The following is a 26,219-nucleotide window of genomic DNA, read 5'->3' as shown; positions in this document are numbered from 1 at the left end:
TTTCAACTACCTAAATATCAGCCTCCTCACCCAAACCTATATATGTAAAAATACATGAGGAAAAAAAGTATAGCTCATTGAAATGGCAATTACATTTTTCCTAAGCACTTACACAGTACTTAACCTTACTAAAAAGACCACGGATTTAAAAATCAGAAAAGTAGGACTTTAAAAACAAAAAACAGTAGGTCTACAAGAAAGTAATCATCTTAAAACTTACAATGTTCATTCAACTACTGAAAAGTGGAGGAAATTTCAAAACACCTAAATAACCATCAATACATTCCTACAACACAATTCTATGGAGCCGTGAAAAATATTCCAGAGTACTGAGACTGCGATAGAAGTCTCACAACACAAAGATGAAAAAACAAAACAAAACAAAACAAAACGATCACATATCACGAAACATGTGCATCTGTACGCACAATTTAAAAACTCAAGAACAATAAAGAACATCAATAACTATGTGGTGATTTTTAAAATATTCTTTCCTTTTTTTCCTAGATTTTTTACAGCAATGAAACTTGTTTTCTAGTACAAAAACCGATTTTTTAAAGGTATAGAAACAAAACATTACGATTAGCAAACCTAACTACTTACTGTGTGCAGTTTATTAAAAAGTTTTCAAAAAACTGTATTCCTTTAGCTCAAGGTCGTTTCTAATCAACCTAAATACTAGATATTAACAAAATTTTAAAAAGCAACTCAATGAATGTGCAGATATATTCCCAACTTAAAAATACATGTTGCAAAAATAATAGTTCTAGCGATACTCTATCTTTGCCCAATAATCCTGTTAATTTGAGCGCTCAAATTACAATTGTGTTTTCCGCTGATTTTCAAATTCACGTCCGTCTTGCTCTAGTCCTCAAGTTTTAAAATACAACTAGCAATACATTTGAACTCGGAACAAATATTTACGTTATACAAAGCAAAAATACTAAAGATAACCACTGAATAACAACATGACCCACGGTATTTTCCTTTCTGAGTAAACAAATATTTCTTTGGAAATCTCTTGACATTCAAATTTTGTGGAACCAACGGTAAACTACAGAGCAATGGCAAAAGTAAGCATGTTGGTCAAATACATCAACTGGGGCGGGGGCAGCAAAAACAAAATTAGACCTACACATAAAGTCCATTTTCCATTTGCTAAACTAAGAAATTACTAGTAATTCAAAGTACTCTTCCGTCCTCACCTCGAATATTCTGTCAAAATAGCTAACATTAATTTGAATTTTTTTAACTTAAATTTTTCATCTGTTAGAATGCTGCCTGGTGGAAGCCACAGGACACTAGGACCGAAATAATCTAATTAAAATATTCCGACCCCCAAATGGTCTGAAGCCTGCAATAATAAAGCGGATTTAAGATTACCCAAGAAACGGCCGTTAGAGACCCTTTCCGGTCATAGGCACCGGCCGGCGAAATTCGCGGAGGCGGAGAGGGGGAGGGGAAGCGCGGCGGCGGAGGAGGAGCTGAGGAAGGAACTAGGCCCGTCCCCAGCGGACAACCAGGCCTACAAGTAGCCAAAGGGTAGGGGATGACCAAACCGGGGAAAAGGATGATCATCTCAACTCGGTTCTAGAAGAGGGAGCCTGGGGTTACCTCGGAAAGGGCGAAATTCCTCGCTGAGAAGGGAGAGAGCGGATGGCGGGGGGGGGGGGGGGGCCGGAAAATGGATCCCAGGCCCAGGCGGGGCTGTAGCGGGGCCTGAGACGAGGAACGACAGCGTCTCTAAAGAAAGGTGCCACGGAAAGCTACATGAGGCCCTATCGGTCCCTTAGGAGCAGAAGAGTCTGGGAAGCGTTTACCTTGAAAGCTCTTGTTGAATTTCTCGGAATTTACTGACCACGAAAGACCTAAAAATCTGCTCGATGTTGGTCGCCATGGCGTCCGCTCCGTTCTCTCAACTCCTCCTCGCTAGTCCTCCAGGCTCCCAGCATGCCTCGGGAGGAGGCGCAGCGGCCAATTCCGTCTCTCGCCGTTCTGATTGGCTCCTGTGGGAGCGCCCAGTCCGACACACTCCGCCTCTGGGCCAATCAGTGAGCACGGCCGCGCTCTCCTCCGCTGTTTCTGAGCGTCTGGGGTAGAGCTGCTGACGTTTGCGCCGCGCACGACTATGTCCGCCATGTTAGTGACTGACGCAGGCGCCATTACAGGAGAAGGCTCTCTTGAGGCGACCGTGTCAGCTTAAGTTGTCAGTCTGCAACAGTGGTTGGGGGGCTTAATAGGCTTATTTTAGCCACTGAACGCCCAAGGTTAGATTTCACGAGGAAAAATAGGAAGGAGGGCAGTATGGTGTTTGATAGGCCCTCCTACATTCCCGGATGGCACCGAGTTTCGGCAGATCCATCCGGGAAAGCACTAACCAGCGCCTGCCCCCACCGTGGTGCGAATAAGAACGCGTTTTAACCCTCGTCTCGCTCGCATGGCACCCTATAATCGGCCTCAAATTTTTTTTAAGCATTAGACCAGCGGTCCTAAGCGACCTACGACCAAAGCCTGGTGCATTCTGATCCCGTTGGGAGCCAGGCGTGTCACGAGACTTTTCCCCAGTAGCTGGTCAGTTCAGACCCGTGAGCAGCACACAATTAGCTGAATTTGGCTTTAGCATTTTGGCGCTCCCGGTTCTCTGAGCTCAGGAGGCTCTGGAGGAGAAATAGCGACCTTACGTGGCAGCTGATGACCATAGTGTTATACTGTAAACGTACAAGGACTTAATAGCTTTGCTCTGGAGTAGGATCAGGCCGCGCCCTGCCCGAACGGGAGGGGATCACCCGGGGCTGCCTCGCGGTACGGACCGTGTGGGCCAATGGAGAGGCGAAGCCCTCCGGGGGCGGGGCGGGGGGCGGGGGGCGCGCGAGCCGGATCCCCCTCGGTCGACTTCCGGCGCGGGGCGGGCTGCAGAGCGCCGAACGCGCAGGTGAGGCTGTAAGTGAGAGCGCCTAGACCGCTTTGTGTCTGTGGGTAAGTTTCTCCGCTTTTCAGTGAAGTGCATTCATGGTTTGGTTTGGCGACATGATACTAGAAGTTGAATGAAACTGTAGAAACTGGTTTGGCTGTAGGAACTTTCGTCTCATTTGTAAGTGCGGTGGGTGAGAGTTGGCCATGTGCTTTTCACTTTTCACTGAGGTTTACGTAGAATCTGTCACTTTCTCTGCTTTCCAGAATGTCAGGGCTTTTTCGTATCATGCTTTTTTTAGGTCACACACCGAAATTACATATTTTCTCGTTAAGCACCCTTTGTCTCTTGCAGATTATTTAATCCAATTTTGTAATTGGATTCTACTTTATATTATTCACCAAATGCTTGAAATGGCTTTTGCTTTTCCTGGCTCTCTAATTCTCGTTGTGTTATCCATTTAGACGGCTGAGGCCCAAAAAGTTTAAGTCCCTCAAAATATCTTAGCCAGTAAGTCTTACCCCAAACCAAGGCACTCTGGCTGGTGGCCTCCTAACCACTCCTGGCGTAGATTCCCTCAGGCTGTCCTAATCCTATTTCAGCGATCCACTGGTATAATCAGAACAATTGCCCTTTACTGCCCCTCTTATTCAAACTAAACGTAATGTTTTATCTAGATTTAAAGGTATGTTTATTTCAGATGTTTCAATACACATGGCAAGTCTGTGTTTTCCATTAATCTGAAATAGGTTTCCCCTCTTTGAGATGATAATTTAGTAATTCTTTTCTTTCTCATGTTTTCAGTTGTTAAAGCAAAATTGCTTCCGTTAGAATCCAGGCTCCACCCTCTATTAGCTGTGTGATCTCCGGGAAGTTAACCTAACTGAACCTCAGTTTCTTATAAAGTGCGGATGATATTCCTATGTACCTCACAGAATTCTAAAGATTAAGTGAAGTGATTCGTGAAAAGCATTTGTAGTAGCATGTGGCACAAAGTGCTTAAAAAAGTTTTTATATTGTCAATTTAGTTTTTTTTAAATGTGTAATCCTAGCATCTCACAAGAAGTGACTGATTTCACATTTTCCTGTTATCAATTTGCATTCTACATAATTAAATATATTCTGAAAATTAGTAAATGACTGTGACAAATTATTCATTCCTTGGCTTTTTTTTTCCTTGTTAAAACTACTTTCTATCAGTTTAGGCAAAAGTAATAAATAAAATATAGCAGGTTAACATTTACTACTGCTGAGAAATTGTACTAATAGTTTATGTTTCATTTCAGTTAATCCTTACATGGCCACGTAAAGTAAACTCTCTTAATTTCACCTTTTAAGGTAGGAAGAAATTGAGTTACAGGTAGTAAGAGCTTAACCAAGGAAGGTCACATTGCTAACTTGAGTTAAGACACAGTTGCCCATCCTGCTCAGGACCAAACGCCAGAACCAAGTGAGACGTGTTCAAGTTTGATTTTTGCCTTCTCTACCAATTATATGAAATTCAAATTGCGGTGTCCATAAATAAGGTTTTATTGAAACAAAGCCATGTTTTTCTTTACAAACGTCTGATAGCTTCCTATTGCTTAGAGCAGAAATAGGCAAACAGTGACCTACAGCCCACTGCCTATTTATGTAAGTTTTTACTGGGCATAGCCAGGCCACATTTGTCTATCTATGTCTAAGTCTGCTTTCATACTACTGTGGCAGAGTTCAGTAATTGCGACAGAGACTGTATGGCCCTCAAAGGTGAAAATATTTACTCTCTGACCTTTTACAGGCGCCAGTCTTAAATGTTTCTTTCAATTTATTATAACTTTAAAGTCTAGTAAGACTAAAGGTTTAAAAAGTTATTTTAAATTTGGGGTCTAAATTTAAAACAGGATTTATTTTTAACTGAGGTTTGATGATTATTAAATCTTCTAAAAGTGAAGCCCAAAGAAAGGTGTTTGTTCGTAGATTTTTTTTTTTATAATGGAGCAAGGCACTCAGCTACCATTTCACTCCTTAATCGAGTTCTCTAGGCCATTCTGCCTTACATTTTAAAATATCGCTCCAATCTTTATGAGTGGTCGTATTTCTCAAGTTATAAGTCCTAATATTTCACAAGTGAATTGCTGGAATAAAATGTTGTTTGTGTGATTACAAGTGACTACTTAAATCATGTTTAGAAACCGTGATTTTTAAAGTATATATATTCTAAGATATCAACTGTGGTTTTCTTTCTGCAGCTTTCATTTTCCTGTTGAAATTCCTGCTTTGCAGACAAAGCAATGGCAGCCCGAGTACTTGTCATTGGCAGTGGAGGAAGGGAACATGCACTGGCCTGGAAACTTGCACAGTCCAATCATGTCAAACAGGTGTTGGTTACCCCAGGAAATGCAGGCACTGCCTGCTCTGAAAAGATTTCAAATACTGGTAATGTTTTAAAGTGATAGTTAACGATTGTAAATGATAAACTGCCAACCACATCTGTTCTTTATAAGATCAATTGCTATTCAGATTTGAATGCTTTTCTTAACCCAAAAATTTATGTGGTAATTTGAATACTCGCCAGATACTTGTAAATTTAAGTTATCCTGTTGTTAAGAGTGTGGCATTTCCTTACCTTAAATTATTTTAAATCTTTAAGATTACATAACCATTGAAAAATTCACAAAGTGCTTAATATAGGCTAAAGTGTTTCGGTGTGTATTTGGAGGAATGAAAAACTGAGCAGTGCTATTAAATGTAAGTTCTGGCAGTTCTTACTCTGTGATGGATGTCAACCTTTATCTCTTCCACTGGTAAATATGAAAAAAAATGATCAGTTCTTATGCTACATTAAACTCTTCAGTCACTTCTCATAGTACTTAGTATAAAACTCAAACTCCTAACCATTCCTGTTAAAAGCTTTTGTGATCTGCCCTCTGCCTGCCTTTCCAGCCTGATTTTTTTTCCCCAGCCTGATCGTTTATATCCTTTGTTTTCTTCTCACTGTTCTCCAGCCATGCAGTCCTGCCAATTTCCCAAACAGAGCTGCCTTGGACTTTGTATTTGAACCCAAGCATTACTGGCTCTTCATCATTCAGGCCTCAACTTATGTTACCTCCTCAAAGAGGACTTTCCTAAAGTTTCTAAATAAAGCATGTCCACTCCCATTTCATTTGTTGTCAGTCATGAGTCATTATCTGTACCTACTTTTACTTTTCTATTGTCTCTTATCTTCATTTCCCCCATAGAACATTAGCTCTAGAATGTAAGCTACATGAGGGCAAGGAACTCACCTGTCTTATTTTGCACTGTGTGCACTATGCCTAGTATCCTACATGGCACATAATACTTATGGAGACAACATAGATCCAACAAGCCACAAACTGGGAGAAGATAACTGCATACATAGGGCCAAAATTAATAAGAAAAAGATAAGTAAGAGAATATTTGCTTCCCTGGGATCTTAGCTATGGGAGTTAGGTATTGTTTTGTTTTGCTCTGTTTTGTTTTATTTTGTTTTAAAGAACTGGCACATTTTATCCAGGTGCAATTGATGTCATACAAACCAACCCATAAAATTCTCCCAAGATTGTGGTGAGGCTGCTGTCACTTGCAGCAACAGGTTAGGTGTGTCATCCTCCTCTTGCCACCCTTTGCTGTGCTGATATAGTTGGCTCTGCTCAGCCCAGTAGTGTATGCAGCTACTAACCCAAAGTGCATGGTACTCCATCCTTATCCCACTGAGGCAGTTCCTATAGTTTGAGAGTTCTACCTTTTCTGCACATATCCCCTGCACATCACAAATACCACATATGTGCAGAGTAATTTGAGATTTCAGCCAGCTTAAGAATGGTGACCCATATGCAGCGAAGCAGAAGAGTGCCTATATAACCAACCCATGGTTAGTGTATGGTTGATCCTACTACTACTCTGAACTCGATCAAGAAAGAAAGTTTACCTGGCTTGTAGGTTGGAGAGGTGAGGTAGGTCTTACAATCATTCAGTTTTTAGCAAAAACATCTTTATACAGAGACCTTTCCTGGCTTAATCAGAAATAGCCTTCCAATTTACCTCATCAAATTTGCCTAACTTATTCACACTTGGTATTATTTCGCTTGGAGATTTATTGCCCAACATTCCCACGGTGCATCCTAAGTGGAAGGACCCTGTGTTGTGTTCACATCTTAATCCATTGAGTAGGGCAGTATCTAGCACATAGTAGTTCTCAGGAAATCTTGAATGAATGACATTAAAAGACCAGTTTCTGGGTATATTCTCTGATACACTTCTTTGCTTACAATCAACACTAGTGACGTGAACATCACAGTCAAGAAAGTACCTCTTGGGAAAGTAACTCCTGGGAAACTTATTCAGCTCTTTGCTATCACTGTAGTGATAGCAGGGAACTGAGTTTTGTTGGTTACTCTGTAATGCACTCTGCTCTGAACTTCTCACAGTGAAACTCATCTGTACCAGTAATAGAAAACCAACTGTTAATAGGCATCCTAAAGTATAGTGCTTTTCAGCATGACATTTAGTTAACTTAAATGGTGTTTTTTAAACGAGGTGGGTTTGTTTCTTTTTTCTGTTCATAGATGTCTCGATCAGTGATCACACTGCCCTTGCTCAATTCTGCAAAGATAAGAAAATTGAATTTGTAGTTGTTGGACCAGAGGCACCTCTGGCTGCTGGTAAAGTTCATTTCTTTTTATTTTTATGATATACACAGTGCCAACAGGAGCTTGGAGATCATCTAATCCAGTATATTTTAAAGATGAGGCTTTCTAATATAATACTACATTGGAAAAAGCTTTCATCTCCTTGAAGTTTATGGATTCTAAATTTTTTTTCCCCAAGCATCAGTGATGTGATGAATGAGAGATCAAATTTGTAGCCATGGAAAATACAACAAGTAATTTATTGGATTTCAATCACGTATCAGTAGCATTTATGTTTACAGCCTGTAAACAACATGAAAAACTTACTCTCTGCCATCTGTCTTAGCTCAATGTAGATTTAGTCTAATGCTAATTCTTCAGGATGAAAAGGCCCTGCAGAGACCTTGACTCACCTAAGGCTGCTTGTTTCCATCACTAGGAATTGTTGATAACTTGACATCTGCAGGAGTGCGATGCTTTGGCCCCACAGCAGAAGCAGCTCAGTTAGAGTCCAGCAAAAGATTTGCCAAAGAATTTATGGACCGACATGGAATCCCAACTGCACAATGGAGAGCTTTCACCAAACCTGAAGAGGCCTGTACCTTCATTACGAGGTAAGTAGAAGACTGCCTGTGAAGGGCAGTTGTCTTGTTATGATATATGAATATACTATATATTACAGTAAGTATATGGCATTATATATTATGTCATATATAATATAGTATATTTACTTACAATATACTAAGTAATATATATATTATACTAAGGCAATTCTAGGGAAAAACTCATACTATGTAAATTGCCTTTTTTTCCAACATCAAAATAAAATGGGATTCTGTGCGTATAAAGGTATACAATCTTGTGGCCTTGCAGATAGATACATTTTTTAATATTTATTACTGAATAGTTTCTAGAGGAAAAAATACATTTGGTTCTATAGTCATGTATTCTTAGCCAAATTGACGCAGTGGCATCTTAAAACATAAAGGATATTGATATTTTCATAAATAATTAACTAAAGTGAGGAGTCATCACTTGGCCTTCTGCCACCACTATTCAATTCTAAATCATAAATTAAACATCCTGTTCTCTATTATATGGAAAACATTGAGCAATGAAAATATTGGTAGATATATACCTTTGGCCCCTTTTTTGTTGACACTTCTTACATGGTATGTTTTCCTTTTAGTTAGGTCAGTTTCATTCTTAATTGTTCTTTATCCTACACTGAATTTTATTATTTCCTAGTAGCCAAACACCTTAAAAGTAACAATTTTGTTACTTACTCCAGTTAATGGTCTGTGTGCCCATGTTTATATGGGTCTTATACAGCACATCTTCTTGAAGGAGAGTATGATTCACAGCTTTATAAATTGAAGATCACACCATATCCATACTAAACAACTGCTTTTTTCCCTCAAAAATTTTACTTACATGATCTTATGATAAGTGAGAAAAGCAAAAGTGTACCACATGGTGATAACTGTAAAGGAATACATAAGGGAAGAATCCTGGCAGGAAGTACATCAAAATGGTGTTAGCAGTTTTTTTCTTTCTGCTTATCAGTTGTTGCTATAGCATATCCAAAGCATTTTAAACTTTTGAATCATAAGAATTTATTGGATGTTGAAAATTACTCTTGTCTTCACAGTGCAGACTTCCCTGCTTTGGTTGTGAAGGCCAGTGGTCTTGCAGCTGGGAAAGGGGTGATTGTTGCAAAGAGCAAAGAAGAGGCCTGCAAAGCTGTACAGGAGATGATGCAGGTACTTTGATCCCTCTGAAAGAAATTCGTAATTTTCTAGTCACCCTGGATAAATAAATTCTCTTAAGTTTACAATATTCCTATGGCAAGGAAAACATAGCAAACACACAGATAAATTATTTTTCATTATACTATGTATTATAATCCATAATCTATAAAAGGGTTATTATAGATCTACAGTGATTCTATTCCTTGGAAGTAGGTTCTACCCAGAATCCTTTGTCAGCTGCTGAAAAGTAGAAAGTCCTCAGACTGTAGGACATATAAATAAATTCTCAACCATTCATGAGGACAAAAGTATTTGTTCTTTGTGTCCCAGAACTAAGAGAAGTGAAGCAAAGAATTAATACACTTTGCCTTTTTTTATGATCTATCTTGGTTTGGTTGGGTTTCTACCCCTTGTAGAAATCTACTTTCACGGATATTCTTTGCTATAATTATTTAAGCAAACATTTATGATTATAACCAGAAATAAGAGTTAGATGGTAATAATGAAAACATCTGTTTTTCTGTAACCTTATTTGAAACTGGAAAGCTAGATCCCCAGGAGAGTTTTAATGATGTGTTCATCTCATCTGTACCAGTGCTAACTCTACATCATTGCCACTTTAAAAATAGAAAACATTCATATGTTCCTTTAAGACTTTCAGAAATGGAAAGAGAAATTATAATACTAGTGCATTGGTTTCATAATACAAATGGTAGAAAATGACAATAGCTAATTAAGTAAATATTAAAGGCTTATAATTTACTTCTCTTTTTGTTATTGTGTTTTGTTTTGTTTTTTACCTACAATAAGGATAAAGCTTTTGGAGAAGCTGGAGAAACAGTTGTTATTGAAGAACTTCTTGAAGGAGAAGAGGTTTCTGTACGTATATTCATCTTTTGGGCTTTTATAGAGGATAAGAAGCTGTGTTAATCTGATCTATGAGCCCCAAAAAAGCTTCATTTACTCTGGTTACTTTATCTAAGAGCATAAACCAAGCGGTTACAAAGGAATTTGTATGTTTAGTATTAGAGATAGAAATGAAAAAAGAACTTATCTTCTTTCAGTCATCCCCAGTGTATCAGTAGGGGACTTGGACTTGTAGCACACATTTCAAGGAGAGAAGGACTGAAATATTTTACTGTGGGGGTAGCTTGATTTTTTTTTTCCATCCTAACCTAGCTCAAAATTTACAGATCCTTCAGAAATTAAGTGTATAATATCTTCTGATTCTTAATGTAGAAATCTTAGGGTTATGTATGTTTTAAATCATTTTATTTTAAAAATGAAACTTCCTTTAAGAAGAGTTAAGGTACATATAGTCCTCCTTATTAAGTTTTTTTTTCACTTTTTGGCATTTAAGATTAAGTGGACTATTTGTTTTCTCTACAGTGTCTGTGCTTCACTGATGGAAGGACTGTGGCCCCCATGCCCCCAGCACAGGACCATAAGCGACTGCTGGAGGGAGATCATGGCCCCAACACTGGGGGAATGGGAGCTTGTTGTCCAGCACCTCAGGTACCTCCTAGAGGCTCAGCTGAAGTTCAGTGGTAATTGGTCTTCTCAAAGAGGTCTTAGATGACACATTTCTGGTTTTTTTTTTTCCCCCTGTGAGTGATAGTACTAATCAGCAATTTGGCTTTCCTGTTAAGTGAAAAGTATCTTTTCTGGTCTCACTCTAAAAGTAACCTTTTCTAAAAGCCTTTAAAGTACTAACTTAAGTATGGATTGAGCAGATCCTTCTAGCCACTCCTCTCTACACCCTATTTTCAACCCATGGGAGCCAATTATAATCTAGAATTATCTTTTATTCTTGTTTACATATCCAGGGCCCAACAAATAAGACTCAGTAGGAGTGTATGTGGTGAATAGAGGACCAAGTCAGACTATCATTTGTTCTCCTAGTCTTTCTACTTCATAATGGATAAAGTATGCTTCCAAACATTTTCTGACAAATTTTTATTAAAAATATGCATTGAGTCTATTATAAATAGATTAGCACTTCAGAAACTCACCCATTCCTTTCACTAATGATAGTTATAATTGTATACAGTGCCTTTATTTTTCTTAATTAAAAGATTAAAACCCAAACAGGGTTTACTTTAGACTATTTAAGTATTAAAACTACCATTTGGTAAAAGTGATTTTAATATGAAAACTATCTCTGGGTCTAATTTCTACAATTTATAAACTCTAGATTCTCAAGTTTATAGGCTTATGAAGTATGTGTAGAATATACTGGAAGTATACAAATAGCCTCAAGGTGGATGAGGACATTTTTATGTTTCAAGAAACTATTTTTAGTGGGCTTTAAACATGTAAATGTTTGAAAAATCTCTAGGTTTGGTAATGAAGGGTGATTGAAGAGTCACTTAGTCCTGAAATGGCAGCTGACACTGATCAATAAATAATCCAGCTTCTGCTTATGATCATCAGAGGTCTTCTTTCCCATTTCAGAAGAATAAGGCTAAATACCTACTTACTTGATAGGGTCAATGTGAGGATTTTGAAAGTTTATGAATTTAGGGCGGTAGGCTATAACTCAGTGGTAGAGTGCGTGCTTAGCATTGCACAAGGTCCTAGGTTCAGTCCCCAGCACATCCATCAAAAAAATAAGTAAACCTAATTACCTTCCCGCTGCAAATGAATAAAAGAAAAGAAAAAGAAAAAGAAAAATTTATATACGAAAAAAAAAGTTTATGAATTTAAAGTGCTTAGCCCAGTGATAGTTCTCATTGTCTCACGTGGTACTACTTACAGGATGATTCTTTAAAATACCAATTGCATTTAAATATTTATGTGTATTACCCAGGTTTCTAAGGATCTGTTGCTAAAAATTAAAAATACCATTCTTCAGAGGACTGTGGATGGCATGCAGAAGGAGGGTGTGCCATACACAGGTAAGCATGTTGATGTCACTGTGGACATTATTTACAGAGCACCTTGACACCATTTTCTCCCTTTTTTTTTTTAACCACCTTTTAATTGACCATGTTTGTAACATTTGTTATGGTTATTCCAAAACTTTGATTACTAGAAGTTTATATTCTTGCTTTCATAGTCACAACACAATGTCTTCATTATCAATTTTTTTTTCCTTTTTTAATGAAGGTATTCTGTATGCTGGTATAATGCTGACCGACAATGGCCCAAAAGTTCTGGAGTTTAATTGCCGTTTCGGAGATCCAGAGTGCCAGGTGAGTAATAAGGATAATGTAATATAAAGTACTACTATGTAAAAGATGTGTGCTGTTTTAACCTTAAGATTTATCAGCCTTGAAATAATTACCTTTGAGAAACATATGCAAGTTCTGCTGGTATCCCAGTGAATAAAATGTCTAAAGGAGAGCTGGAATTTCTCTCAACTGTCACATTGATTGTTTTTCCAGGTGATCCTCCCACTTCTTAAAAGCGATCTTTATGAAGTGATTCAGTCTACCTTAGATGGCCTGCTCTGCACCTCTCTTCCTATTTGGCTTGACAGCCACACTGCTGTAACTGTTGTCATGGCGAGTAAAGGTTATCCAGGAGACTACACCAAGGGTGTAGGGATAACAGGTGAATATCAGGGAACAGAAGGTTGGATTACAATGTGACAAGTGACCAGGACCACAATAGGAGTTTGTCCCATGCTCTGTTTTCCTTTTAAGGATGTAAAGCCATCAGTAACTTTGCAGGGGTTCTTAACATAACCATATTGCTTGTTGGATATGAGTGTCCAGATATCCAAATTACTGCCATCTGTTTCCCTTCCTGCACAATGAAGATTTAAGTGGGCTTAGCCAGATTTCCAGAGTATCGCCCAGTGCTGCCTTTCTCTTCATCCTCCAAGAGCCAGGAAGATAATGAGAATTAATGAGAGTCGGAGGAACATTGGTATAAACTACATCAATGCAATCAATTTCAGAGGTGTGATCTCTGAAAGATCACAGATTAACCCCCCAGTTGGCAGTGTACCCCATAGTCACTTGGATGGCAGAATTTAAAGTTTCAGAAGTATAACCTTCTCTTCCTTTTCTCTTTATAGGAGATGAGGCATCTAGTTAAATGATGTTAAACAAAACTGTTTTAGAATGTTAAATAAGTCCCAGTGCCATTAAGCCCAGCGGCAGACCTCTGTGATCCCTAGCAGGCTGTAGTCTGGCCTCCCTTAGGACCCCAGTCCTGTGTTTGATTCAAACACCATATTTACTGTCTTGCCCAGACAATAAGTCCATTGCCCTGTTGATCCCACACGTGGCAACTGGGCAGCCAGGAATTGATTACCTTTTAAAATAAATAGAGGATGGATAGAATCAAGATCTTCTGTGTTGGTGAAACTTCCCTAAGGTTGAGGTGAGAAGTATAAAAGTAATCTCTGACACTGCATTATTGGGTGTTACCGACACCAGCAGATATTTGGGTACCTATGACTGAATGCCTCTATATAATAAAAACATCTAGGGAAGACATATGATTAGTGCTAAAAGAGAAGTGAAAATGGAAAAGGACAAGCTGGGGATTTAAGATTTTTTTTTTAATTAAGAGGTTATCTTTGTATAAACTGTCCGTGTTGATCATTTCAGAATTTAGAAAATGCCATCTAATAATATTTTAGATGTAGAATATAAATAAGATCTCAAAAGTAATTGAAAAGAAAATGAAGCCAGGGATTTTCTTTTACGCTGAGCCCAAAACCTAATTTAAATCAAATTTGTCTTAAAATTTTACAAATGTTGTATTAGAGAGAAGATTAAGAATGTGTTTGGTATTACAATGATCTTATTGGTTATTTTAAAAAGAAAGAAAGCAACTTTATTTAGTTGGCTATCAAAAGCAAAAAAATTCCTTTAAGTAAAAAAATGTGATCATATGCAGGATTTATTCATTGTTTTTTAATCTTTTTTTTTTAACTTGTCAGGGAGAAAATAACTGTGTATTTTTGTCTCAAACTTTTCAGGGCTTAGCATCTTTTTTTCCCCCTCACTCATTGAAATAATCATTCTTACATGAGATTTATGATAACACAAGGTTTTAGGACTACAGTTGTCACCCTAGAATAGAACAGTCTGTTCTTAGGAGAAAGGGTCTATTTACTATTATATTACATTAATTCCTTCCTGATAGGATTCTTGTGAAGGTTCATTTAAGTGAAATAAATATTTTATTTTTAAATTCTGGAAATAATAAACCACAATATAAAATACTATTATTGCCATTGACATGTCAAATGTGCTCTCTCACAGGATTTTCTGAGGCTCAAGCTTTAGGACTAGAGGTGTTCCAAGCAGGCACTGCCCTAAAAGATGGCAAAGTGGTGACTAATGGGGGTAGGGTCCTTACTGTAACAGCCATCCGGGAAAATCTTGTCTCAGCCCTTGAAGAAGCCAAGAAAGGACTAGCTGCTATAAAGTTTGAGGGAGCCATTTACAGGAAGGACATCGGCTGTCATGCCATAGCTTTCCTTCAGCAGCCCAGGTAAATTTCTGACCAAGTGATTGTGGCACAGCTTCAGAACTGGCATAAATGGCTATGGAGTAAACTCCATTAACCCTGTACTAGGGCATTCTATATTCTTAACTCTTTCTGAGACTGATCTGATTTTGATTTGCATTTAGCTTGAATCAAAACTTACTAGTTACAATAATATTCAAATGAAATTTTAAAAACTTCATGGCAGCTCCTCATGTTTGAAAAGTTCAATAAACTCACTGTGATGTTAGGGATTTTTTTCACATTGTATGCTTTAAATATACGCAATCATCATTTGTCAATTATTCATCAATAAAGAGGGGGTAAAGATTTTTATCCCTTGAGTTATATATTTACATATTACTATTGCATTTATGTCTTAGTCCCTGGTTTTTGTCAAAGAATTCAAGATGAAAATATTGGCCATCTAACTTTGTAACTTAATTTAACTATAAATTTTGGCCATCTCATTTGGTCACTGCATTTATATTTATTACTGAAGTGTGTTTTTTAACCCCTTATTGATTCATTTATTGTCATGTACAACTAACTGTTCCTTTGTAAAATCAATGAACTATTTGCAAATGTAGGTGTTTTGATATAAGGATGTGTCACAATTACTATTGTTCACAGAGTTCATCTATGAGAAATAAATGTGTTTTAGGACAAAATGCGAAATTTTTAGCAACTTAATTCAAGCTATGCTGTTATTGATAGGCAAATTTTTTTAATTTAAATAATGGAATTTTTTTTTAGAAATGAGAATATCAAAATACCATGCTAAAATTTTGTTTTTTATTTTAAAATGACCAGATTCTATTGAAATTATCTATTTCAAGGGACTTGAAATCTTAATACTAGTCTAAGTTCTTTAAAGATGAAGAAAATGACAGGCTACAGTGCCAGCTGCTACCAGAGAAAAAGCTGTTTTTAACCAGTAGAACTTCGTTTCCTATCTGTGTGTGACCCTGGACTGCTAATTTTATTGGGGTTAACTGCCAAAGCTCTCAAGTCTATTCTTACTTTGGCACCTTGTTTCTAGTAAGACTTGACATATTTCTTCATGTATCACTACATCCTACTGGGCCATGTCATTTTTGTAAGGCAAGACCACTTAGTTCGCAGTGCCATTTACAGACTTGATCTCTAAGTGTACTGCTTCAACTTGTTGGCCTTGTTATAGGTGGAAATGATGCAGTGAATATCATTACCTGGTTTTGCTTTTTTCATTTTTTTTTTTTATCTTAGTTTTTACTGTCTTTAGCTATAAGGAAACTGATATAGTTCTCTATTGTAGTAAGAGCTCAGTTTCATTTTTGAGGGATTTCTTTTTCTTATAATCCTAATTTTCACTTTTTTGATTCAGTTTTGGCACTCCTTTCCTTCCCATACCAAAATCAAACAAAGAAAGGTTGTGGCCAAATATCAGTATATTTAGCTGCCTATGAGAAGTATTTCTGGAAGAAACAGTAAAGCTAGAGAAGTAGTTCCAAATAGTGATGATCATCTGGGGAGGTTGCTTAAACACATTTCAGTTCCTAGGACCTGCCCTAGACCAGTTAAATCAAAATCTGTGGATGGGGCCCAGCACATTAGGAGATATGAAAATCACTAGCGATATCTTCAGCTAAATAATTTTTTTATTGAAGTAGGGTTAACTTAAATAATATTTTAAGATTAAAATAATTTTCCCCTGGCATTTGGGTGACGTCTTAGTTTATTTATTTATTTATTTATTTATTTTATTTATTTTTTAACTTTCTAGAGGCCTGACTTACAAGGAATCTGGAGTAGACATTGCAGCTGGAAATATGCTGGTCAAGAAAATTAAGCCTTTAGCAAAAGCCACCTCCAGACCAGGTAAGTCAGATCCTGACCTTTGCTAGTTAGTTAACTATGACAAACATTGTGAACTGATTTAGGCTTTGCAGTTCACTGAGGAAAATGTTCCAGATTAATGCCGAGTTGCTGTCAGACTTGTCCTATGTAAGCCAAGCTCCTAGTCTTCTGCTTTCTTGTCTCTAATATTAAGAAAAGCATTTTTTGTCCATGATTTTCAACTCAAAAGGATATGTCTGCCCCTTTATTATTTAACTGCCTTCTTAATCAGTTCTTGGCTATTGAAATGCAGCTAATAATTTTCTCCAACAGGCTGTGATGTTGATCTTGGAGGTTTTGCTGGTCTTTTTGATTTGAAAGCAGCCGGTTTTAATGATCCTCTTCTGGCCTGTGGAACAGACGGCGTTGGAACTAAACTGAAGGTAATCAGACACTTATGTGAATAGAGGCCTTTTGTGAAAGATAAGACTTTACTGTGTATCAAATATATATCTTTCCTCTTGACATAAATGTACCATAGAGACCATACCAAATAATCATGTAATTGGCCAGAATATCTACATGTTTCTAGTAACACAGTATTGTTGAGGCTCTCTCTAGATAAAAGGGTAATTTGGGGGAATTAAAGAGAGTACTTTTGGACCAAGTAGCTTATCAGAATTTCGTGGGGTTTTTTTGTCTTTAGGTATTCAGAGCAGCTAGCCAAAAGTCAATAATACTTGTTAGCCTCCACTGATAAATTACAAGATCCAGTTTGGAGCTTATTCTCTTACGTGGATGTTTACATTATTCTTCTACAGATTGCGCAGCAGTGCCATAAACATGATACCATTGGTCAAGATTTGGTTGCAATGTGTGTAAATGATATTCTGGCACAAGGAGCAGAACCCCTCTTTTTTCTTGATTATTTTTCCTGTGGAAAACTTGACCTCAATACAACTGAAGCTGTTGTCGCCGGAATCGCTGAAGCTTGTAAAAAAGCTGGATGTGCTCTCCTCGGTATGATAATCCTTTGTAATCACACGTCCTTAACTGAATTTCAGCCCTATATATAAACATAATTGGTGCCAATATAGCTAACAAGAGAAACTATATACCACAAGATGAGCCAAATAAAATACAGATAATACTACCTAAGGAAAACTTAGACCTTGCTGCCCTCAAGCCCCCCCGTCAAGAGTTTGTCCCCTTGAGGGGACAGACCCACACTCATATGCCGTCAGCCAGGCCTTACCTTTCTCTGTGATCCTTGGCCACCATTTCCACTCCCATCTCTCTCAGTGCCGAACAGACAAGGTAGGGGTTGTTTCCTCCTGGCCCTGCAGCAAAGGCAGATCAATTTCTGGCATTCTGTATCTTAAGCCTTATTTTCCCACAGAAATGACACAAGAATAAAATGTATCCAAGCTTTACAGAAATATTGCTTAAATATATAAGAGAATTTTGAACAAAATGAATTTGTAGGTTGACCAACGAACAAAACTTCCTCTTTTATGTTGCCATTTCTGTGGGCAAGACTTTCCCAAAAGCCAAAATTGCCTTTCAACCATCTTTTAGAACAGTTTCTAATTTAGATTGCCTGCCTAGACCTTGTCTTTACACAATTTGGTGGTAAAGTGAACTGTGGCATATTTTTTAGGCCAGAGCATTTGGAGTAGGCAGGCCTGATTAAATCACTTATCTAAGCCTGTGCCATTATCGGAACATAGAATGATTGTAAAGATATATATGTGAAAGCACTTCTGAAACTAAACTGCTAGAGAAATGACATTAAATTCAACTGAGCATTCATGCTGCAAAGGTAATGTTTGGAGGCTATACTTACCCTTTGTGGGAATTAATGCTATTTCCCTTAAAATCGTACTTGGTTGAAAGTTCTGTTAGGCAGCTAATAGAGTACATTTCATCAGCTGTTTGCTGTTTTCTTTCTGCCAGGAGGTGAAACGGCAGAAATGCCTGACATGTACCCACCTGGAGAGTATGACCTAGCCGGTTTTGCCGTTGGTGCCATGGAGCGGGATCAGAAACTCCCTCACCTGGAAAGAATCACTGAAGGGGACGTTGTTATTGGAATAGCTTCCTCTGGTCTTCACAGCAATGGATTTAGCCTTGTGAGGAAAATTGTAGCGAAATCTTCCCTTCAGTACTCCTCTCCAGCACCCTCTGGCTGTGGTGACCAGACCTTAGGTAAACATACTCGTGTTTAAATTCTGCTGCTTGGAAATGTCTGAGCAACCACTGAGAGGGGTTAGTCTTTCATTACTTAAAGTTAGAATGGAACAAATTACTTATCCTGTCATTTGACTCTTTGAACATCACTGTAGAACTGGTGGGTTGGGGCAGGGTCACGATCATTCTCTATTTCAGAATTGTTTTTTATATATGCTTTGCTTTTGTGGTCATAGACTTAAGTTTTTGTCTTATCTTTCTTATACAGGGGACTTACTTCTAACTCCAACTAGAATCTACAGCCATTTGCTGCTACCTGTCCTACGTTCAGGACATGTGAAGGCTTTTGCCCATATTACTGGTGGAGGCTTGCTAGAAAACATCCCCAGAGTCCTCCCTCAGAAATTTGGGGTGGAGTTAGGTAAGATCACTAAAAAGAACTTATGCTCAGAAAACCACTGGGAAAAAAAATACATTATGGGAGGAAATTCCATGGGTAGTTAGTGCACACGCGATTATACCTGCAAAATTCTTAATCATTGGGGCTTCTGGGGGAAAAATAAGACCCTTTTCTACCTCTTTGCTTTATTAGCCTTGTGTATAAGGCATAAAATCTTCTCGTGTAACTGACTTATATATCAGATGAAATTGACTTATATAAGCAAATTCTCCAAGGGGTTTGGTAAGCTCAAGCTCTATCAAGATGGAACCAAGAACATGCTGGGAAGGGAAGTGGTAGTTACTAAGTAGTCCGTGCTGGGGATAAAGAGGACCTAGACCAAGGCACAGAGAAGGGAGACAGATTGGAGAATCATTCTGTGCTTTGAAGGAAAAAGAAGTCCCAATGTCTCTTGTTTAGTAGGTGAGTAATGATAACGTCCATAACACAGGAGGAAGAGTAGTAGATTTTGGAATAGGAAGTGGGAATACAGCATTTTAAGTCTCTGAAGTGTTTATTGCAATGTTTCTGTGAGCAGAAGTTAAGTTGGGTGCTCATGCAGATCGTAATAGTTATTATCAAGAGAGTGGAGGGGACCAAAAGGTTGTTCCTCAGCATTCCATCCACCTTGAAGATTGGCAGAGGTAGAATTTCTTAAAAAGAACAGTCAGAAGCAGGGAGTAAACCATGTAAAAGTATCAACTCCAAGCCAGGATTTCAACATGACACTGGTCAGCATTGTCAGGTGCAGCTTAGAGGTCTAGAATGAGGACCCCCAAATAGGCCAGTATATTTCATCATTAGCTCAAAAAGCAGCTTGGTGAGGGTAGATACCACCTCCCAGATTATGGCATGTGGAGGGCGACTAGGCAGAGATACAGAGACAATGACTGAAGGTTGTGTTTCAGGAAACTTACTGGTAAAAGGGAAGGAAGAATGACAACTATGGTCATGGCAGAAGCAAGGGGTAGGGCTTTCCCTCCATATTTTTATAAAGTACAGAGACAAAGTCAGAGAAACCGTTCCAGCTTTCATAATCAACTAATATACATTGGTTTCAGGTAGCAGGACCTGAAGAAGTTCACATAAAATAATGCCTTGTCCCAGTGAAGTAAGAAGGGCTAGTGAGGCTTGAGGATAGGAGTAATTAAGCGGTCCAGGTTAGAGGCAAGAGAGAGACAGCAGGTGGCACAGAAGGTGAAGTTCACTGTGTAACTGTTCGTTCTCCCAAAATAAGCCCTGAAACAAGAACAGGAAAAGACTGAGTTGATCCAGCTATGGGGTGGAGCAGCTGTGGGTGCAGGTGAGTAGACAGATCTGCTGGGCTAACCACAGAGTCAGAGTATGTGAAGCTAGGGAAGAGTCAGAAGAGTCGGAAATAGGTTGTGTAGAAGTGAGAAAACAGGCAGGGTGAGCTTGGACCTGGTCGGAGGGGATTCCAGCCTAGCCAGGGAAGCAAAAGGACCAAGCTGGGCGGGACAGGGCTGAATGGGAGTCCCTTCATTAGCACAGTGTGGAGTTGAAGGATACATCAGAGGGTCATATAGTAGTTCTAAGACATTCCTGGGATAGTAATGCTTCCTTGTGAGCAAAAACAAAATCTTAAAGAAGTAATCATCATCCTCATCAGTCATTAAAAACAATGGCCTGGTGATGAATGGGGAAAGGAGGCAGGGCTAATCTGTGCATCTGCCAGCTTCTGTGCTATAAATACTCCCATCCTAGCCGGTTTTTAAGGGGCTGTATTTAACAGCCTCTACACACTGGCTTTAGCATACCACTGGTTAAGGGTAACACGAAGGTCACCACATCAGGAAATTGAGTTGATCTAGCCGTATTCCTGAAAGCCATTAGGACATCTAGTCCTTAAGGGGATTTCTAAGCATCTCCTCAGTTAATGCAGCACAGACCTCACTCAATTGTCAGTACTGGCGGAGTGTGACAACACAAGTGTTCTTAATGCCTCAGGTACAAATGGACCCCCCTAGAAAACCTCTGAAAGGCCAGTGTATAGTCTACTGCATATAAATAGCAGTGCTGGTTATAATTTCCATCACTTGGTATATGTGCATACTTTTATACTTTGTGTCAATAATAGGTTAACTGAACAGCTCTTGCCTGTTTTCAGACGCCCAGACCTGGAAGATCCCCAGGATCTTCTCATGGTTACAGCAGGAAGGACACCTTTCTGAAGAAGAGATGGCCAGAACATTTAACTGTGGGATCGGGGCTGCCCTCGTGGTATCTGAGGATCTGACAAAGCAGATTCTGCAGGATCTTCAGCAGCACGAGGAGGAGGCCTGGGTGATTGGCAGGGTGGTTGTATGTCCTGAAGGTAACTGCCCCTTATTCAGTTGCTGTTAGGTATATAATCTTAAAGATAACCGACCCCACCCTGCAAGCTCTCTGCCCACCTTTCATCCCAGCCATCGCTATGGCAGCTGTCTTTATACGGCTATAACATGCCAGCACTCCTGTCAGCAATAAACATGTCTCTTCATTTCGGCCTCAGGGCTCTGACACCTCTGGGTAGCAGTCACATGTGCACAACCACACCCTGAAGGACAACCCTTGACCAATGGGATGAGAGCTAGTGAATAAATACCCACTTGAGGGACAGAAGAAGGGAGCAGCTCTGAGGCACAGTCTGCATGGCTCTTTTGAGGGTCCCATTTTAGTTCCCTAGGATCATTTCCCAGAGTAAACTCCTCGCATGCAAGACCTTGTCTCAGGCTCTGCTTTGTGGTTCAGCTCAATTCAAGGAAGAGTGAGCGAGCACTCTGACAAGTTCTGTGTATTACTCAGGACTCTGCTAGAAGTACTAGAAATTGGCATAGAGGCAGAAAACCAACTGAGATTCACTAACAGAGATGTCAAGTCTTGTTAATTTTGTTTGTATTTGCCTTTCATTCTTTTTTGTGTGGGTTTCATTTTCAGGCAGGCTCCCCAAATACCGGAAACATGTCTTGAGCCCACATCCTTCAGCTTATGTTGCAAAAGAGAGGCCCTCTCTTTCGCAACATCCTATATCCAATCTTTGAATGGCCTTGCTTGCGTCACATGCCTACCCTTGTGGCCAAGAGGTTGTAGCACTATTGTGGATGGAAGATTTGCAGGAAGGAGGAGACAGAACACTGTCAGGCAATAATATATCCACTGTATGTTTAGATAATAGTGCTGTAGCTTTCAGTTGGGTAATTATATACGTTCACCTTAGGGAGTTTTTATGCATGAGTAATGATCAGTAAAGCACACCTATTATTTTATGTTTTAATCCTTGCACATCTTATTTTCAGAATAAAATACAGTATTCTAAAGTTTTTATAAAATATCGTTCTTTCCAAAAAAAATATATTGTTCTTTCCATATTACTGTTATGGAATACAGTTGTTCTTTACTTATTTATTGGGTGTATTTAAAACAAAGGTTCTCCTCGTGTGAAAGTCAAGCATCTGATTGAAACCATGCAGATACATGGATCAGTACTGGAGAATGGCACCCTGAAAAATCATTTCTCTGTTCAACCAAAAAAGGCAAGAGTTGCTGTCTTAATATCCGGAACAGGTGAGATGTGGCTTCCTTTTTACTACAGAGCTGTAGAAATGCTTCACCTTTTCTCCCTCCCCACCCCCTCACCCCCAAAGAAACCCCTTCTTCCGACTGTGAGAACACTCAGCAAAGTGGAGCTGGGTATCATTAAGGAGTGTTATCTTTTCTACATCCTCAGTCGTTCTACTTTTCTCAGGCATTTGAGACAGCTTCTAAAGGAAAGGTAGAGGGTGTCAGGAAGATGCTTGAAGAGAGAGAAACCAGAAAAGACAAAAAGAACAGAAATCTCAACTTCTTTTGAATCCTAGCTTTGTAGTTGAAAAGTCTTACAACAGTTGTGGCTTTTTTAAATTGTTAATAGTAATGAGAATATGACAGCTGTGTTTGATTCTTGTCAACAGAGGAATAAAGTGATAAAAGCACTGTATTCTCTCAGACGGATGTAGCATGATTTTTCCCCAATATTGTAAGTAACATTGCTATGAACATTCTTGTAAATACTCAGTAAGTCCTTAAGTGCATAGCTAATTACTTCTTTAGGATATATTTCCAAAAGTATAATTGCTTTACAAGACCATTTAAGGTTTCAGTATACTTTAGACCCAAGACGATGGTAAAGCAGAGAAACTATTCTAAAGGGCCATAGTGGTTTATTCTTGAGAGGGTTGAGTTTTCTTGCTTAATTAAGCAGCTTATTCTTCATCAGCCAGTTTTAAAATCATGTTATACTGTTTCTACTGCTGTGCTAAATCATAAGATATTATTTCGCAGGAGCAATTACATATCCTTGAAACAGGAATGCCTATGTTTTCATGAGATATTAATCCATTATTCCAAGAGGTAGGGAATTTTAAAGTCTTACATATTTTGCCAATCTCTTCTAAGACAGTCAAAAGCCTTGATCATTCCCTGCTCAAAATGGCACACACTTTTTAAAACATGGGAGCTCACCTGTGTTTTTCTCACTTGTTCAGGATCGAACCTCCAAGCTCTCATAGACAGTACTAGGGAGCCAAGGAGCTCTGCACACATTGTTGTTGTGATCTCCAACAAAGCTGCAGTGGCTGGCTTAGATAAAGCAGAAAAAGCCGGAATTCCCACCAGGGTGAGTTCCTTTGAAACGTGTCTTTCCTGCAGGCTATAGTTAAACTCTGATCTACCCCGAGGTGTTCACTTTGGATTCCTGGATTTGGGGTGGGTGTTGGGCTAGCCTTTCTATTTCATTCTGTCCATTCCTTAATTCTTGACCTCTTCAGAAGGAGATGAAGTATGGCCTGTGTAAAGATTGAGTTTTAAATTATTTGGGGTTATTTGTTGGAAACAGATTGTTCTTATCTTTCTCTATCATAGGTAATTAATCATAAATTATATAAAAGTCGTGAAGCATTTGACACTGCAGTTGACCAAGTCCTTGAAGAGTTCTCCACAGACATAGTCTGTCTTGCAGGATTCATGAGAATTTTATCTGGCCCCTTTGTCAGAAAATGGAATGGTAAGCAAAAAATGTCTTACACCCCATTGAGAAATTGACTGAAAATGGACTATGGGGAGGTTAAGTTGCCAGCCAATCCCAGTCATGAGATATTTACTGAGACAGTTTATTTTGAAACAGATCATAATTGAATTTCCTTTGCCTTAGCCCAAAGAATGACCCAATTGTGGTTTATTATCCTTTTTTCTTTATTGGTTTTCTTTGGTCTGCTGTAACTACATTTTCTAATATAGCTTATGTTGGGTTCACAAATGTAGCATTTTATCTTCTGAATAAATATTGGGAAGAGACATTTATACTTGTTTAGAAGCAAGAGAAAGTGATTCCCTGGATCCCAAAATGAAGAGCTCTTCCTCTGCTGAGGAAGTGTGAGCCGTTGCCAGAAGATGGCAAGAAAGGCTTGGTTGCCAGATGTCATAATACCTGGTGTTAATGCCTTTTCCACAGAGGCTTTGACTGCTTCCTGTTGTCCTTTTTTGTGCCCATATTTGGTCAGTAAATGCATTTTCTCTCCAAAGAGTCTGTTTTCCTAAGTGAATACAGTTCGAGTAGAGCACTTGTGGTGTAACAGACAACAGGCAGTGCCTTTGGTGACATGAGGCTCACACTGGCATGGTGGGCGTGCCACTTCGTGGTTAAAAGTCAGGCACATAGACACTATGCAGGAACCTCCTGTCTCTGTCTTATATTATGTGCCAGCGACAAGCTGAATTTTCTTCAAGGGCTCTAGGATCCAGATTAGACCCTCTCCCATCCAACTTTGAGTCACTGCAGATGCCTACTCAGAGTCCCTTGGTGTGTCTTCAGCCATGCAAGGCAACAACCTCATGCTCTCCTTGCATGAGAACCTGTATTTCCCTTTACCTCATTTCTGTCTTTAACAAACAAACATCCATCCCAGAGAAATCCTGTTCCTGTTGACTCCTGATTCTAGACAGGAAAGTGTATGTTCCTTTGACAGAACAGGTAAGATTTTAACATTCTGACCACTACATGCTTTTATTAATTTCCAGGGAAAATGCTCAACATCCACCCATCCTTGCTCCCTTCGTTTAAGGGTTCAAATGCCCATGAACAAGTCCTGGACGCCGGAGTCACACTCACTGGGTGCACTGTGCACTTTGTAGCTGTGAGTATGTCTTTTTCTATCAAAGTATTACTAGTGTTTACGTGTAAATTGTACTGGCCAGAGGTTAATATTCAAAACTTTTGCTTTCTTTTCCAGGAAGATGTAGATGCTGGACAAATTATTTTACAAGAAGCTGTTCCAGTGAAGAGGGGAGACACTGTTGCAACTCTATCTGAAAGAGTAAAATTAGCAGAACATAAAATATTCCCCTCAGCCCTCCAGCTGGTGGCCAGTGGAACTGTGCAGCTTGGAGACAATGGCAAGATCTGTTGGGTCAAAGAGGAATGAAGCCTCCTAATCCAGGAATGGAGTCAGCTTCGGGAGAATTCTGACTGCTCACAGGGTGGCTTTTTATCATAGACTTAGCCTAAACGATATCTAAGACATGAACGTATTGTCTCCAGTGGTGTGGTCTTTCGCATTTTACCGTTTTGGGGCCTCCTTGTTCATTCAATCAGACTAGCCATTCAGAATTCCAAACTTTCAACCAAACAAGATACGAAAACTTAGTCTTTCTTATTTTTGAAGAGTTAATCAACAAGTCTGACAAGTTAATATTTCTTCCCCATATTAGGTATCTGTACTGATTTGAATTGAGACTTCTCTAATTATTCTGATCATAAGTTGGTGTCATAAAATATCTGGGTAGCTCCCATTTCTGAGGGACAGTTTTCTTTGTGCTCTGAAGTATCATTAAACATTCCTCTAATAACTGACAATTTCTGTAATACCCAGATTTTAGCTTCACAGTTGGGAGGATGGAGGGCAATCAACCCAGACTAGTAAAGAGTATAATGGGACTACATTTATTTCCCACTGCAGCCAGTCATTTCCAGTCTGGTATGCAGTTCTGGAACTGGGAGG

At 39.0% G+C, this 26,219-nt stretch overlaps 2 protein-coding genes across 7 annotated transcripts in view; one reads left to right on the top strand and one right to left on the bottom strand.

Annotated features, from left to right (window-relative positions):
• SON (SON DNA and RNA binding protein) overlaps positions 1 to 2,363 on the bottom strand; it is a 32,495-nt gene extending 30,132 nt beyond the window's left edge. For all 5 annotated transcript variants that reach the window (XM_031689658.2, XM_031689695.2, XM_015249320.3 and 2 more), the window contains exon 1: positions 1,821 to 2,363. In XM_031689658.2, the coding sequence (XP_031545518.1) occupies positions 1,821 to 1,897 (77 nt within the window). In that variant the 5' untranslated portion in view covers positions 1,898 to 2,363. The remainder of the gene's footprint in view (positions 1 to 1,820) is intronic.
• Positions 1,467 to 25,745, top strand: GART (phosphoribosylglycinamide formyltransferase, phosphoribosylglycinamide synthetase, phosphoribosylaminoimidazole synthetase). Of its 2 annotated transcripts, none has more exons than XM_072968834.1 (22): positions 1,467 to 1,542; positions 5,140 to 5,326; positions 7,477 to 7,572; positions 7,979 to 8,153; positions 9,191 to 9,302; positions 10,101 to 10,169; positions 10,680 to 10,805; positions 12,100 to 12,187; positions 12,399 to 12,484; positions 12,677 to 12,845; positions 14,513 to 14,744; positions 16,504 to 16,598; positions 16,890 to 16,999; positions 17,378 to 17,576; positions 18,513 to 18,764; positions 19,015 to 19,167; positions 21,314 to 21,520; positions 22,612 to 22,749; positions 23,709 to 23,839; positions 24,085 to 24,226; positions 25,240 to 25,355; positions 25,452 to 25,745. In XM_072968834.1, the coding sequence occupies exons 2-22, from the start codon at positions 5,182 to 5,184 to the stop codon at positions 25,641 to 25,643; spliced, it is 3,033 nt and encodes a 1,010-aa protein (XP_072824935.1). In that variant the 5' UTR covers positions 1,467 to 1,542; positions 5,140 to 5,181; the 3' UTR covers positions 25,644 to 25,745. The 2 variants fall into 2 exon arrangements, with proteins under 2 accessions (XP_072824935.1, XP_006216087.1); XM_006216025.4 differs by lacking the exon at positions 1,467 to 1,542 and adding an exon at positions 2,874 to 2,976.
• Positions 25,746 to 26,219: the final 474 nt, after the last annotated feature.

Source organism: Vicugna pacos, chromosome 1 (genome assembly GCF_048564905.1).
Source record: "Vicugna pacos chromosome 1, VicPac4, whole genome shotgun sequence".
Taxonomy (NCBI): domain Eukaryota; kingdom Metazoa; phylum Chordata; class Mammalia; order Artiodactyla; family Camelidae; genus Vicugna; species Vicugna pacos.
Note: the sequence above shows the minus strand (reverse complement) of the source record. Positions and strands in the feature narration are given on the sequence as shown.

Excerpts from the sequence above, each read along its gene's own strand:
- GART (XM_072968834.1), top strand. The coding sequence starts at position 5,182 with ATGGCAGCCCGAGTACTTGTCATTGGCAGTGGAGGAAGGGAACATGCA. Across the intron at positions 5,327-7,476 it reads TGAAAAGATTTCAAATACTG|ATGTCTCGATCAGTGATCAC; the intron begins GTAATGTTTTAA and ends TTCTGTTCATAG. Across the intron at positions 22,750-23,708 it reads TGTCTTAATATCCGGAACAG|GATCGAACCTCCAAGCTCTC; the intron begins GTGAGATGTGGC and ends TCACTTGTTCAG.